Source organism: Rosa chinensis, chromosome 2 (assembly GCF_002994745.2).
Source record: "Rosa chinensis cultivar Old Blush chromosome 2, RchiOBHm-V2, whole genome shotgun sequence".
Classification (NCBI taxonomy): domain Eukaryota; kingdom Viridiplantae; phylum Streptophyta; class Magnoliopsida; order Rosales; family Rosaceae; genus Rosa; species Rosa chinensis.
The window spans coordinates 55,983,609-55,996,078 of NC_037089.1; the positions used below are offsets into that span (position 1 = coordinate 55,983,609).

Consider the following 12,470-nt stretch of genomic DNA (forward strand, 5'->3'; position numbering starts at 1 on the left):
TCTCCTCCACGATCAGTTCTCAAAATTTTGATTGACTAGCCAACAATGTTCTCAACTTCTACTTTAAAATCTTTGAAGGCTTGGAATGCTTATGATTTTTCTTTGAGAAAATAAACCCTAACTTTTCTTAAAAAATCATCAATAAATGAAAGGGCTAAATACGGATTACTACCCTGTAGTTTGGGTCCAAAATCAATTCAGTCCCTAAACTTCTAATTTCATCAAAAACACCCCTGCACTTTCAATTTTGATATAATAGGTCCAATTTGTTAGTTTTCCAATAATTGAAGTTATTTAACTTGTTAACGTGGCTTATATATGGCCTATGTTTTATGATGTGGTGTCGAGGTGGCATGCATATTCAATTTAGGAGTGAGTCCTACTATAAAATAAATAGTTTTTTTTTAACAAATAATCCAACTATAACTTGAACTTATAACAGAATATTAATGAATTGGAGCTATTAGATCAAAATTGAAAATGCAGGGGTGTTTTGATGAAATTAGAAGTCTAGGGACTAAATTGATTTTGGACCTAAACCACAGGGTAGTAACTAGTATTTAGCCCTAAATGAAATAAAGTATTTTCTATCCCTAAGAGATGGTACTGGTATAGGACCAAAGAGATCGGAATGAACAAGCTCCAGAGGATCTTCTGCTTGCCAAGAGGAGCTTGAAGTAAATAGATTCCTATGTTGCTTACCAAACTGGTATTCTTCACATACACCATCTTCTTCATTAATCTGGGGCAACTCTTCAACCATGTTTTTTGTTGCCAGTAGCTTCAAACTTCCATAATTCAAGTGACCAAATCTGTCAACCCATAACCTAGAAGTTCCTTCCTCACGACCAACAAAGCATGATAGATTTGTTGTTTCGAGCTTGAGAGGGAATATATTATTTCCAGTCACTCCAATCTTTGTAATAAGATGATCTTTCTTTGACAAGAAGCAAGCATTATCATGAAAATGAATATCATATGCTCTCCTCAAGAGATGCCCAGCAATTAAAAAATTACTTTTTTATACAAGAACATAATAAACTTCTAACATCTTTTCAATGTTTTCAGACTTTGATTTAAATGTGACTTCTCCAACCCCTTCTATTTTATAAGCTTTAGCATCACCAATTGTTACTTCACCAAGATCTATCAGTTTGAGAGTGGAGAAAAGATTCTTGTTACTTGTCATATGCTTGCTAGTTCGACTGCATGTCAAGGTACCACACCTCCTCCATGCAGTTTCCATGGCATGCTGCCACTAATAAAGTGTCTTGCTCGTAGTTTCCAATGTTGCTTTCATGCATAAAACTTCGACTTGCTTGCCATCTCCTTGCTTGGACCAGTAATTTCGCTTGACATGACCCAGTTTGTTATAATAAAAGCCTTCAGAACGTCCTCTTCCTTGATAGTAGCCATGGCCTCTTCCTCTACTTGGAAATGTGGTGTCTGCATTCCTATCACCTTCATACTGATACTTGCTAAGCCTCTTCCAATTCCTTGAAAATTAAAACTCTTCCACGAGAATTAAAGCCTCATCATCTTCCTCTTGCTCAACCATCTCTTCCATTCCAATGTGGAGATCTGTGACCATGATTCTACTTTGACAACATGAAAAACCAAAAGCTCTGTCCTTCCATCCCTTGGATAGATAGAAGGGAGGGCAGAGGCCTTTGGTGTCCAAGCAAGAATTTTGGCCTCACAATCACTAGCCAATATGCTTTTCTCGTAGATATGACTTGAGACTTGAGTGCTTGATCTGGTTGAGAAAATGCAGGTTTCCTCTTATTAATCTTAAACTCGTGAGCTTCCAATCTTCCTTCATCCAAAGTGAGAGTAGACAAATCTATTGATTCTTCAATAGCAGCTTCAACATAATCAAACTTTGGTGTTAGGCTTCGAAGAACTTTTTCAACCACCCTTGCATCTTGTAAAATCTCCCCATTTGATGCCATTTTATTAACCACAGAGTTGACTCTTGAAAAGTACTCCCTGATGCTTTCAATCTCCTTCATCTCTAACTTTTTGAACTCCGATCTTAGAGTCTGAAGACCAACACCATTTTCACATTTTCTTTGCCTTTGTAGGCTGCATGAATGATGTCCCACGCTTCCTTGGAAGTCTCAACTTTGAGCAATTCTTTCATACACAGACATATCAATTGTCTGGTAGATATAGATGAGTGCCTTGGTATCCTTCTTTCGATTCTCCTTCAAATCATTCCTCTGTTGTTGTGTTAATGCACCTTCATTTTTCGGTTCGATAACCATCTTCGACAACGTTCCATATATCCAAGGATTTTAACAACACCATGACATTCTTGCTCCAATAATCATACTTTTCACCATTGAAACGATGAATGAGTGAAAGCATATTGGGGTTGGAGTATTTTCATTCTCCATGGGATCACAACAAGCTTCTACTGCTCTGATACCATAATGTAGAAGGAAGAGAACAGGGCAAGTTTTTTCTGGGAGAATTCTTATTCAAACTTCTTCTCTCTTAATTCAAATAGCATGATTACAATAAACTTATATAAGCATCAAGAGCCTGACTTTAACATTTCTAATCCATTTTATTGGGTCGGGTTACACGGTATTGTAATGATTTATGTTGAATAAATTTAGTTTTTTTATTTTTTATTTTTAAAAGGGGTTTGGAACCCAACTTAGCTGGGAGGCTCAGCGCGACGCCCGGTTCCATTTATTATATGAATAGTAAAATTTTGCAATCGGGGGGGGGGGGGGACATAAAACCTGAACCCTGTGCTACATCAGAATAATTACAAAAATCCTCATAGAGTACATCCTAAATAATAGCAGGAGTCGCATCTAACCATACCTCATCAAATAAACCAACACTAGCAAGGTGTGCTAAGCGATATGCTACACCATTTGCTTCTCTATATATGTGTCGAACCCGGATAGACTGAAAAGCCGACATATAAGCTTCTCTATAAATTTGGTTCATTTATTGATTTGATTAAATATGTTCGTTTTACCTTATTGAATTTCAATCCGGCTGAAAATTTATAACTGCAAAATGCACCTACGAATCGAGGGCAATTGTTGATTTGCCAACAAAATTGGTGATACCCAATCCACTATTCATCCAAAAATTAGCAATTGCCTGTATTGTGGATATAGGACTAGAGGCAATTGCTAAAGCAATAAAGGTGATGTAAGCTTATAAAAGGCAATAGAAGATTGGTATAATTAGCAGTCAATCGATTAGTTCATTATAATTTGTAAGCTGAGATCAGTCAATCGATTAGTTCATTATAATTTGTAAGCTGAGATCACTTAATGGCAGACAATCGATCAGTCCACTATTCATCCAATAATTAGCAGTCAATTGATCAGTCCACTATAGTTTTTTTAGGCAGACAAATTATACCAATCCACTTTCATCCAATAAAAGACAATTTGACTGCTAATCCACTATTCACACTTCAAATTTGAATAATTTATTAATTCAAAATAGTGTTAAACTTATAATTTGATTGATTAATTAATTAATTAATTAATAATAAGCATGAATTTTCTCCCGTAACTTTAAGGAAGTTATATGTTTGTCAGTGGTCGGGCACAAGGTCGTACACGCCCATGAATCGCACAATTGAATTTGCTCATCAATCAAACCCGAATCTCTCATTTGTTAGATGATGATTGAAAAATAAATTGATGGAGGAAGAAGATGGAGAGGTAAAAATTTTAAAAATTTTGGTGTTAGAAATTAAGGAGAGAGAATGAGTATTTATAGAATTTTTGGAAATAAATTTAAGATTTCTTTTAACCTTCTCAATTAATTTTAGGGTGAAAAATATAAGGAAAAAAAATTATTTTTGCCAAATCCAACTGCTGAAATTAAATGCAATTAATGGTTGTCAACACAAAATTTGCCCGTTGGAGCAAGCTCAAATATATGCAGAACCCACAATTGGATGGGCAAGAATCAGGCTGTGTTTGGGGAGCTTTTCAGCTCCTGTGCTTATAAGCCCAGTTCAAAATGGTGTTTGGTAACTGAGCTGCCTGGCAGCTTTTTTCAGAAGCTGCTGTGGCTTCCTTAGATAAGCAGAAGCTGAAGAATGCAGCTTCCAGAAGCCAGAAGCCACCGAAATACTGTAGCGGTAGTTACTGTAGATTAATGAAACCTCCAAAATGCCGAAAATTGCCCTTCCAAGCTGAAACAATTTCAGCTCAACCATTTTCGTCACTGTTCCACATCTCTCTCCCTCATCACACCCGCAGCATCACAGCTCCCCTGCTCCCCCATCTCTCTCCCTCATCACAGTTCAACAAATCTATCAAGGGTACCCAGAAGTACAGAACCTCAATTTTACCTTCTGGGGTAGAATTTGCAGATGAAACCACGATGACGAAGAACACAATTGTCGGAGATAGCCTAGTCGACGCCGAGTTGATCAACTCCGTCCTACAAGCTCGACCGGTAATGGAGTTCGACTTTTGCAACCCAGCAGGTTCGTGGCTTTCTACTCCAGTTGTGGCCAGCTTCCTCCTACTGATGCAACCAAGCCAAAATGAAGCCGGGAAGAGCTCGGAAAGCTGCCGGCGACGAGGAACCGCCACGGAGGAAGAAGCAACCCAGAAACAAATTTGTCAAAACTTGATTAAATCTGAAAACTAATCATACTGGGGTGTTGAGCATGACGAGGAGGTGGGTTACCATACCAAATTCAGCTTAATCGGTCGCCAGAAGTTGCAGTGGTGGCCGGAGAAAGTTCGGGGCTTCTCGTTGTTGATTCTCCGTCTCCGTTCAATGCATGGACGATCTAAGGACAGTGGGCTGCTGGCGACGATGAGACGAAGACGGTGGTGTATGAGCGCCAGCCGGGTCGCGGTGCGTCTCGGGCCAGAGAACTCTGGTTCTCTCCCTCTCTTGATCCTTCTGGTGTTCCCACTGATCAAGGCTCATATATATAGATTGGTGCAATTAACAATGGACGACCCTGATCAAGCGGTGGAGGAAATGGATGGCCAGGATTGCTCTAATGAAATTTATACAAATAATTAATGCAAAATAATCTCTAATGTCCAATTTGGTCATTCCACAAATAAAAAGCACAAGCCAGTTTAGTTTACCAAACACTTTGTCATTTCTTTTGCCACTGACAGCACTTCTAAAAAGCCAGTTTACCAAACACTCAGCAGCTTTGCTTTTCAGCCACTTATTCTCAGAAATAAGCAGAAGCCAGATTTTTCTCAAAGAACAGTCATACCAAACATAGCCTCAGTCACATGGGCTGATGGTCTCTAGAAGGGGCCCCATTAATCAGTCAGGAGATAAATTGCCGCTGCATGGCCAAAACTCCATCTTCTCTCTGATTGGTTGTGTAATAAGTACCTTAGCTCTAAGTGATCCATTCATGGAAATCTAAACCCTGAACAATCGGAATGTTGACATGTTACCGAAAAGTGAGTACCATACTAATCTCTCAAAATAAAATGAAAATTAAAAAAATATTTCTCTATCCAAGAAATACCTCTTACCTTTGTATACTAATCACACACCAAGCATATTACTCTATATATTTGCCTCTTCCCTAATGGATAAACATACGTCTCCTTACGTAAACATGAATGTAGATGGAGTGGTTCAATGGGGTGATGGGTTTCAGGGTTTGGGTGTTGTTATATATATGGAGTTGGGACTTGGGATGTTGTGCGGCAGCTGATGAGGTCCTATGTGGGAATGTATACGACAGGCTATGGGCATGTGGCCGGGCATGCACAATGCCGCCTAGAAAATAATTACGGGCGGCTACTTAACGGGGGCGGGGAGGCAGTCGTGGTTGACGGTTCGGGGATCCTGAATTGACAATTCTCAGGTCAAACGGCGCCATACGATTCCAATTCAACCAAGGAACCGCAGGTGGACTATACGATGACTCCGATGGTCTCACATTCGCTTATCATGGCCACGCAAGCAATCACACATTCAATCTGTGACATCACTACAAGATTATTAAGCAATATAGGACGGATTGCACCGTGTCTAAAGCGATAGAGGTGATGTCACTCTGCCTAACCAAACAAAGAAGAGTCCGAATTCTAGCTAAAGTTTCCAACTTTCCATTATAGCTTTGTCAGACACCACACCACAATAATGCCAATACTTTGTTGTGAAACCCACTTGCCCAATCTCTGGAAACTGTGGCACACATGAATCATCAGCAGCCACTAATCATCATTCAACCATAAAACTGGGTTTCGTTGAGATTGGGTGATTGAGAGTCACAAAGTTTTTAGAAGTAACACTAGCTAGTATATCAAAGCTCAACCTTTTGTTCTCTTTCTTCTTGTTGCTGTTCCAAAGACCTGGAGAGAAGAGAGAGAGCAACCACTTGGTCCAATTGGAAGTAAGGAAGAGAGGATTGAGAAAACAAAGTGAGTCAAAGGGATACCCAAAGAAATAAGATTTACTTGTGGAGTTAGGATTGTACAAGTAGTGTACGTAAAAGGAATTTACAAAGAAATACATATCATTCTTTCTTCAATCTTCGGGAAGAGATAGAGCTTATTTAGAAATACATTAGATGAAGTAGGCCTCGGTAGAAAAATCATTTTCAGGGCATATTGTGTGGCAGGGAGTGAAGAAAGAAAGTTGGCCGTTTCGTTATAGGCATAAACAGAGAAAAAGATTGAAGTAGCTAGAAACAGAGCCTAGTTTTTTTTCTGTCTTCTTCTTCTTGTGGCTGTAGGATTTCCCAAACTCCCAAAGATTTGGATACAAGACAGAGAACCCAAAAAGGAAAGGTCCAAATCCCACAAGCCTATATAGGGATTGGGTTTTGATCAGTAGGGAAGAAGACGTGAAACTTGAGTTGTTTGGTGAGGTTTGAGTTGCTAGTTTGAAAGGGAAGATGGAAGAGTTTGTCGCTAGCAGTTGGGGAAGAGAATTTGTGGCTGGAGGTTTTGGAGGCATTGCTGGTATAATTTCAGGGCACCCACTTGATACTCTTAGAATCATGCAACAGAGTTCAAAAACTGGTACTGCTTTCAGCATTCTTCGCAATGTTGTCACCACGGAAGGCCCGACTGCCCTTTACAGAGGCATAGCTGCTCCCTTGGCCTCCATCACATTTCAGGTTTCTATTTTTCACAATCTTCTTTTTCCTTGGTTTTATTTTTTATGCAAATTAATTCCATTTTTGGTGTATAAATGAGTGAGTACGTTTGCTCATAAGTCATAACTCATAAGGTATTTGTTTATTGCAGAGTGCCATGGTTTTCCAAACATATGCCACTCTCTCTCGAGCTCTGGATCCATCGGTTTCTCCTAAAGACCCTCCTTCTTACAAAGGTGTTGCTCTAGGAGGAATTGGGGCTGGTGCTGTGCAGAGTTTGATGATCACCCCAGTAGAACTCGTAAAAATCCGTCTTCAGCTGCAAACCGAGAGCCATAAAGGCCCCATAGATGTTGCCAAAAGCATAATCAAAGCAGAAGGGGTAAAAGGAATGTATAGAGGCTTAACCATCACCATGCTAAGGGATGCACCAGCTCATGCTTTCTATTTTTGTACTTATGAGTACATGAAAGAGCAGCTTCACCCGGGATGTAGAAAAACCGGTGAAGAAAGCTTGCGAGCTACGTTAGTGGCTGGAGGACTAGCAGGAGTAGCTAGCTGGATTAGTTGTTATCCCTTGGATGTTGTAAAAACAAGATTGCAAGCTCAATCGATGCACCCTGTACCAAAATACACTGGAATTGCTGATTGCTTCAGGAGGAGTGTGAGGGAGGACGGGCATGGCGTGCTGTGGCGAGGACTAGGAACTGCGGTTTCTAGAGCGTTTCTTGTGAATGGGGCTATCTTTGCAGCTTATGAGGTTGCTATGAAGGGCCTAGGCAGCAGGGGAAGCGTGGTTCTAGCAGATAATGCAATCTTGTAGGAAAGATGGGTGTGCAAAGTGAAGGGTTCGATTGAAACCAAACAAAAGAGGTGAAGATTCAATTGCAGCCATTGTCATATAAATAATTTATTAGCAGGAGCACTGCATACAGCCAAGAAAAATGTATGATAGGAAATAAAATGTATGATGATTAATTACGCAGCTCTGTTTATTTTGCCCAGAATGTACATTTTCAACATGAAATGGATGATTCAGTTGTATAGTGAAAGTGGAAAACAGTAATTTCATAAGATGACTCTATTTTGGTGTTATTTGACCAGTCTTCCATTATAATATTTTTAAGTTATTAATAAAATATTTTTTTTTGTAAAAAAAATGAAACGTCTTACAGTCTAAATAAACTCAATGATCTTTTTTGTATGGAACTACTGTAAGCTGTCAAATCTTATGATTCTTTTGAACAATGCAAATCAATAGTTCAAACCGCACTCAAAAGTATGACATTATTAATTTTATAGGAACTTTTATATCAAAAACAATGTTATCTCCGATTATATCTCATATAATATGTAAATGTATCTTTTATCACTATCTTTTATGTAGTGTACAAGATAAATGTATATATGCATTTCGATCAGATTGTATTTTATAATCACAATTTTACCATATGTCTTTTTTATTTGGTCGAAAATAAAGTTTACATGTGGGCACAAAAACAATCAGCAATCACGTAGTTGATACAAATACAATTATAAGCAACTTGGATCCAAAAGACTACGGCGGGGAGGTCACTCTGCCGAACCAAAACAAAGAACAAACGTGTGATTCCAAAACTGCCAAAACAAATACCAACCCGCAAAGCAATGGGCACGTAATAATGCCAACAATTTTGTACAAAACCCAGTAAGCCACTCTCTCTCTCAAGCTCTGAGTTATTAACGATAATAATTATTCTACCATGCAGAAGAATAAAACGTTTTAAAATCTAAATAAACTCTATGAAAATCTTTTTTCTATGAAACTATTGTAAGCTGTCAAGCCTTATGGTTCGTTTGAACAATGACAATCAGTAGTTCAAACAGCACTTGAAGGTATGGCATTTTCAATGTGACAGGAGTTTTTGTGAGATCTCTGATTTCACTTATCATGGGTACAAAAACAATCACATAAGTAATCAGATGGCTGATCCGTGAGGTCTCTGATACAATTATGAGCAATATGACTGATGGGGACTTGGGTCCAAGAGGTTATGGCGGTGTGGTCACCCTGCCTATAACCAAAACATGGAACAAACGTGCGATTCCTAACCTGCCAAAACAAAGGCAAATGGGCACATGCGCACATGATAATGCCAACAATTTTGTACAAAACCCAGTAAGCCTCGATCACAAAAAAAGCATCAGCCGCCACTAGCCCGATAGTAGTTTCAGGTTTCAATGTTTCATCATCGCCATTTTCTATTTTTCTTGCCTCAGCTAGATTGAGTGCTTCTGTGAGTCACAAATTTTTCCTAGTTCTCTTGGTTAACACTAGGCTCAAAGCACCCAAGAGAGTTTAATATATTGGTTAACCGTTACGTGTCCAGCATCACCTGGTCCACTTGGCGGTCCCTCACTGCGGTTATGGGAAATGAAACGCTGGCCGTTTCCTTATAGGCACCTGCTCAATCCCCACAGAATGGAGAAGCCGGTGGCTTTTGTTTCGGTGCCCCTTTGTGAAAGAGGAGAGAAAAGAGTTGATTTTTGGTGGAGAAAGTGAGAATTTGCATTGAGGAAAGAAAGGGAAATAGGATTTTGGTATGTGAAGGAATATACATAGGAAAAAAAGAAGAAGTTTTCTGGGTATATTCTTTTGCAGAAAGTGATGAAAGAGATTGAAGTAGAAAGAAAGCTCGTCTTTTTCTGATCTTGTTATTGTTGTTGTTGTCTTGTTGATGTATGGTTTTCAAAAGACTTCGTTTTAGAAAGAAGAAAACCCAGAAGGAAGTATCCAACTTCATTAGCCCTCTATAGAATTTGAAATACAGCACTGTATAAGTTAGTTATTTCCAGCTGAATTTGAGCAAGGCGGAGACCCAAGAATTTTGATCTGGGTTTGTGTTTGGTGCTTTTATGAAAAATAGGAATTGGGTTTTGATCAGAAGAGAAGGAGCTGGTGGAATTGGCGTTGTTTGGTGAATGGAAAAATGGATTTCTGGCCAGAATTTCTCGCAAGCAGTTGGGGCAAAGAATTTGTGGCAGGAGGATGTGGAGGCATTGCTGGTATAATATCTGGTTATCCACTTGACACTCTTAGGATTTTGCAACAGAATTCAAAGAGCGGCTCTGCCTTTAACATTCTTCGCAATGTCATCTCCAAAGAAGGCCCTGCTGCCCTTTACAGGGGCATGGCTGCCCCCTTGGCATCCATTACACTCCAGGTTTTCTATTGTTCCGAGTGTTGTTTTTCCTTTATTGCTTTATTGTAGGTTGCCTAGTTTCATTTTAGTATGTTCTTTTTGTTTCTTTCATTTGATCAAGAGATTAATGCATTATGACGTACATCCGATTTCTGCATAGCTTTGAATACTAGGGTGGTAATAGTTAATCCAAGGCTTCATATTCCAGGAGGTGAAACCTTATTTTCTTGGATATTAGGAGGATCTAAACATAGGCTACTGCTTGTATTACTATCTCATTTCTTCTATCCCATTTACATACCCTTCATCTCCCTCAAAACAAAATATGCAATATTTCTAAAGTAAACAAAATCTGTTCTATCTGTTCTATGACTTCTATCCTGAAAAATCTTCTTACCCTAATAGCACTTGCGTGTTTTAAATGATGTTTTAGTATGGTACGCGAGTGGTTGGTGACTCGTTGGTGACTTTGATGGTGATGGCACGATTTGTCAATTTTTACGGTCTTTTCGAAATGGTGGAAACTGCCTTTTGTTTTTCTTTTAGACGTGTCACCATCTATAGGGATCATACATTGAACGATACAGATCTCTTGCTTGCTCAAAAGCAATGACAAACCTTACACTATTGCACATTACTGCTAAGCATTGATCTTATATTCAAAAAATCTATACTTGTGACACTCACTTTCACTGTTTCCACATGGAGGAAGTGAAGCCAAGCTAAGGAGAAATAATTTCCCATGATGAAGCTCTTGTTTCTTCTTTTAATAGATGAACTTGTTACGGCTCATTTGCTCTGTTACATAATTGGTTCACCTACTGATCCGTTTAGTAATTCCTTTCCCACAAAGCCTGTTAACCAGTTGTGAGGCTCGGACTTGAGAGCCACATGATGGTGTTCTGAAGAACAGTCTTGTTTTGACGGTAATGGGTGATTTCAACTTCTGTAGGCTATAGCTTTAGAATTTAGTTTCTTCTGTAGCAACTCTGACATCAACAACAGTATGAGACTTCTAACCCAACCATATGTCTAAAATTTTGATGCAAATTGATCACATTTTTGGTTTCCTATGTGTGTATATCCTCATGACATGATACAAATTATTTCTGCATTGCAGAATGCTATGGTTTTCCAGTCATACGCCATTCTCTCTCGGGCTCTCGATCCATCAGTGTCCACTAAAGATCCTCCTTCTTACAAAGGTGTTGCTCTAGGAGGGTTCGGGGCAGGTGCTTTGCAGAGTCTAGTCCTCAGCCCCGTAGAACTCATAAAAATCCGGCTTCAGCTGCAAACCAAAACCCAAAAGGGGCCCAGAGAAGTTGCCAAAAGCATTATGAAAGCAGAGGGGCTAAGAGGATTATATAGAGGCCTGGGCATTACTATTCTTAGGGATGCACCAGCTCATGGTTTGTACTTTTCGACTTATGAGTATATGAGAGAGCAGCTTCATCCCGGCTGTAGAAAAACCGGTGAAGAGAGCTTACAAACAATGTTGGTAGCTGGAGGGCTAGCAGGAGTTGCTAGCTGGATTTGTTGTTATCCCTTGGATGTTGTAAAGACCAGATTACAGGCTCAATCTGCGTACCCTCCACCGAAATATACTGGCATAGTTGATTGCTTCAGAAAGAGTGTGAGAGAGGATGGTCTTGCGGTCCTCTGGCGAGGACTAGGAACTGCTGTTTTGAGAGCGTTTCTGGTGAATGGTTCTATTTTTGCGGCGTATGAGATTGCTCTGAGATGCCTTCTCAGCAATGGAAGAATTCCAATAGAGAATGCAATGCCTGAACAGTGAAGGGTTCACTTGCAGCCAATTAAATTGCTGTATAAATAATTTAGTTACAGAAGCCAATCAAGCCATTCAAAAGCAAGAATTTTCTATGATAGATCATTATTCTTGCTGCACAGCTTGAATGCCAAGAATATAAATGTTCAGTAAGAAATGATGGATTCAATTGTATTCCAGTAATTAGTAGTAACAATTTTTAACCCTGCAGGACATTGAAATGTTCAAATTCCATGAATGGTCCCATTGCAATCCCCCAATTTGCAGTATCTCACATTATCACCAAATCTACAGTTTCTACCCTGCTGTTACTATTTCTTTCACACAATGAAATGCAGTGAATATAATCAGATATGGTCCACAGTAGATTTCCCCTCCATAATTGCCCAGAGAAGCAGACCATATGCCAAGTTACAGA

The 12,470-nt window shown here is 39.3% G+C and overlaps 2 protein-coding genes across 2 annotated transcripts; both read left to right on the plus strand.

Annotated features, from left to right (window-relative positions):
* Positions 1 to 6,098: 6,098 nt before the first annotated feature.
* Positions 6,099 to 8,158, plus strand: LOC112186980 (mitochondrial arginine transporter BAC2). The gene is made up of 2 exons (XM_024325565.2): positions 6,099 to 7,105; positions 7,236 to 8,158. The coding sequence occupies exons 1-2, from the start codon at positions 6,881 to 6,883 to the stop codon at positions 7,905 to 7,907; spliced, it is 897 nt and encodes a 298-aa protein (XP_024181333.1). The 5' UTR covers positions 6,099 to 6,880; the 3' UTR covers positions 7,908 to 8,158.
* Positions 8,159 to 9,271: 1,113 nt separating this feature from the next.
* Positions 9,272 to 12,281, plus strand: LOC112186615 (mitochondrial arginine transporter BAC2). Its single transcript, XM_024325080.2, has 2 exons — positions 9,272 to 10,287; positions 11,387 to 12,281. Exons 1-2 carry the CDS (start codon positions 10,054 to 10,056, stop codon positions 12,059 to 12,061), a joined length of 909 nt encoding a protein of 302 aa, XP_024180848.1. The 5' UTR covers positions 9,272 to 10,053; the 3' UTR covers positions 12,062 to 12,281.
* Positions 12,282 to 12,470: the final 189 nt, after the last annotated feature.